We start from the raw sequence: 3,474 nt of genomic DNA on the forward strand, positions 1-3,474 counted from the left end.
CACCACACGATGGAGACAAAACCACGTGATTTATACCCGATGTTCGCTGCGACTATCATGACATCCTGTGTGAAGTTATAATCCCATAATCACGTTTAGAGTCTTCATATGATGTATTTGTAGAGGAATGATTTCACAAAAATGTAAATAATTAGTGGTTATCCTGATCTGTGTGTGAAAGACCTTCATTACACGGACGAATGGAAGATTAGGAGATTAGAACCAAAATATTTTACAAATGGCTTTGGTTATAATTCTATAATTTGGTTATAATTCTATAATTTGGTTATAATTCTAGTGGTTAACGGGAGCTTTTTTTTCTCCTGACTTGTGTGTGATTAAAGACTTTCATTATACGGAAGGATTGAAGATTAGGAGATTAGAACTAAAATATTTTACAAATGGCTTTGGTTATAATTCTAGTTATTCAGAAACGTTTTAAATGAACAAAGAGGCCAGAGAAATACAGTCTGCTCCATAGTCAGACATGTTTTTTTTTTTCTCTTCCTAAGAAATAAACAATGTAAAATATAATCTCATATATCGATCATCAACGATATAATCTCAACACGATTCATCAAGTTCCCCAGGTAAATAAAAAAGATGCAACCTTGCAGTCACCACGTCACTATGCGCCTGACAATACGTCTACACCAATACGGATATGCATAAGAGTATATGTATGTATATGAATATGCAGCATATGTAAATAATATTCTATAGGCTAAACAAGTGAGTGTCTGTTTTTGTACTCTGGACAGCTGAATCCAACAGAGTAATCAAGAGTTGTTTTTCATATGCACATGTAAAAGTAAAGTATAAATTCAGTATCTGTGATAGTATTTCCCTAAATATCAACGTGCCCATAAACAACGGATAAAAATGTCTCATTTATGACACATTTATGCCATGAAGACTGATGCTGATATTCCAGTGTATTCATACCATGTTATAAATAAAGTAAAACTCCTTGATAGAAATTCACAAATATTGTTTTTTTTTTTACATATTTTCCCCTATAAGTGATTGTGAGTAATATGCGATCACATGAAAAAAACAAAAAACAACAACAAAAAAAAACAGGTCATTCATTGTATTATGTGCTGAAATACCCATTCGCGTTAACACAAGTAAACACGTGACATCATGCGAATAATCGATTATAGATGGACAATTATATTAGTCGATATCAGTAGAGGGGATTTTATAAACAGAAAAAGATGAGTCTCTTATGCATTAGTGTACTGCTAAGTGTCTAGTCGGCTCAGTGTTTAGTTTAGTTAGTGGTGAGTCAAAATGCCTAGTAGGATTTACTCGGAGGTTGAGACCTGTTTGTGTTGGAGCAAGCAGCAGTGAGTGCAGGGCAGTGAATACAGAGCACTGAGTGCAGGTCAAGCGGAACTGCCGCGTGAATAAACACCAAGGGAAGTTGTGTTCAAAGGGGGAAACAGGACAGAAAATCCATGCACGGAATAAAAGACACAGCTCTCCTGTACGAAAGGCGATAAGAAATGATCAAGACCTTTCTCTTTTTTCATTGGGACTTTGGTGATGTGACAGAAATTCTAGCTCTGATTCTATTGCTATTTGTTCCATAAATGACATATTAATGTCAAACGATTTTAAATGTTACTAAAAACCTTTATATCAATAAAAGCAGGATATGATTACTTACACACATATATAGTAGTAGTAGTAGTGTGTGTATATGTGTGTGTTTGTGTGTGTGTATCTATGAACTCTGTAGGTATAATCTGAGATAACTGTTTCTAAAAAGACAAATTTAATGAAAATGAGAACTCTTTTTCTCTTGATTAGTGAATTGTATAGTTAGCTATTAAGCCACCGGGAAAATTGCTCTTTCACTGCACAGAACCTCACATACATCTAAAATTAATATCCTGTAATAATAATAATAATAATAATAATAATAATAATAATAATAATAATAATAATAATAATAAGATGAAGAAGAAAAGGAAGAAGAAGAATACAGCTTGTATATAGAGTTATAACAGAAATTTCGATTTAAATGTTTTGACTACAGAAATGTCCATATCATCCGGACCTCACGAAAATATCATAGAAATTATAATATTATAAAAATGAATCTAACGATATAACTATGATTTTTTTTTTTTTTATTGAACTGATTTTGTTTCATTCTTTACAAGCCATTAGTGTAAACTTATATTTCTCGCACTGTATAAACTTAGATTTTAGGACATCTCACCATTCAATACAACCACAAACAAGTAGGCTATATTTATAATATTAAATTATATTTATTTGCATAAAAGTGACCCATAACACTGCGTTTTCAGAGCCATTAACCCATTTACAGTATAAAAACGAACAAATGAGCAGATATTAAAAATCTCAAAGCACTTTACAGACACTTTGACTCTTAAGGACACAAAATAAGGAAAGATGCTTTAGGATGTTGTGATTGCATTATTATACAAGCATATCTAGTACCTAGACCAAAGAGGAAAAAAATCATACACTGATAATTCAATATAAAATCTCGAGTTAAACTCAAACTTTGAACATCTGCTGTCAAGCCAAAGGAGGCTTAAAGGTGCTTTTGACTTCCACGATTGTCTGATAAATACAAAACTCAAACAGTCCGCTTTGCGGGGGTACAGGAGCAGAAAAGAGGTAAAATGGCGTCTTTTTACAATTCATCCTCCTAGTGCTTTTCCATAACCGTCCTGAAATATTCACAAATGACCATGCAAAAGGGAGATGAAAGAAAAAGCGTCTGTCCACTGAAGCGCTGGAAAAACTGCATGCTTTTCTCCATTTGACAAACAACAGTAAAGGCCAAAATGGCCGCTACCCACGCTGTCAGTTTTTCAGGGTTTTTTTAGTCATTTAATTACAGGTCCAAATTTCCCCGGGTTTTAAACGCCGTTGTGTCATACGTCGAAGTCCGAGTCGCTGTCGGTGACGGAGAGCACAGTGCCGGGGTCAGGACGCTCGCCGCTGCACACGCTCGCACTGCTTGGGGAGGCGGAGGCGCGCTGCGCGCACCCGGGACCCGAGACAGAGCGAAGAGCGCTTTGAGCCAGTGCATGCTGCTGCAGCCTGCAACAAACATCAAAGGAATTGATATTTATTCATATACATCTTTATCTTATTTTCATTTATTCATATACAAGACAATATTAATAATTGATAGGTTACTGTAGTTTACATACAGTATATTATTAAAGCAATAATTATAATAGACGACTTTTACCCTGACTACAATTGTGCAAATTGTAGTGTGTAAATTCAGCAACTATCAACATTATTCGCTTTAATATAGCCACAACATACACTTTATACAGTGTACTGGTACTTTTCTGAGAGAGGATGGATATTAATATATATTGACCTGACTGATGTCTCACTGTTGATGTCTGACACTAGAATTATTAAATTAAATGAAATAGATTTAAATATATATCCAGTATTCTTTATTATTTA

The 3,474-nt window shown here is 34.3% G+C and overlaps 1 protein-coding gene across 1 annotated transcript in view; it reads right to left on the reverse strand.

Annotated features, from left to right (window-relative positions):
* Positions 1–2,309: 2,309 nt before the first annotated feature.
* six3b (SIX homeobox 3b) overlaps positions 2,310–3,474 on the reverse strand; it is a 2,662-nt gene continuing 1,497 nt past the window's right edge. Inside the window, exon 2 of the mRNA XM_060889911.1 lies at positions 2,310–3,090. Coding sequence (XP_060745894.1) covers positions 2,922–3,090 — 169 coding nt within the window. The 3' untranslated portion in view covers positions 2,310–2,921. The remainder of the gene's footprint in view (positions 3,091–3,474) is intronic.

The sequence above is a fragment of the Tachysurus vachellii genome, chromosome 2 (genome assembly GCF_030014155.1).
Source record: "Tachysurus vachellii isolate PV-2020 chromosome 2, HZAU_Pvac_v1, whole genome shotgun sequence".
NCBI lineage: Eukaryota > Metazoa > Chordata > Actinopteri > Siluriformes > Bagridae > Tachysurus > Tachysurus vachellii.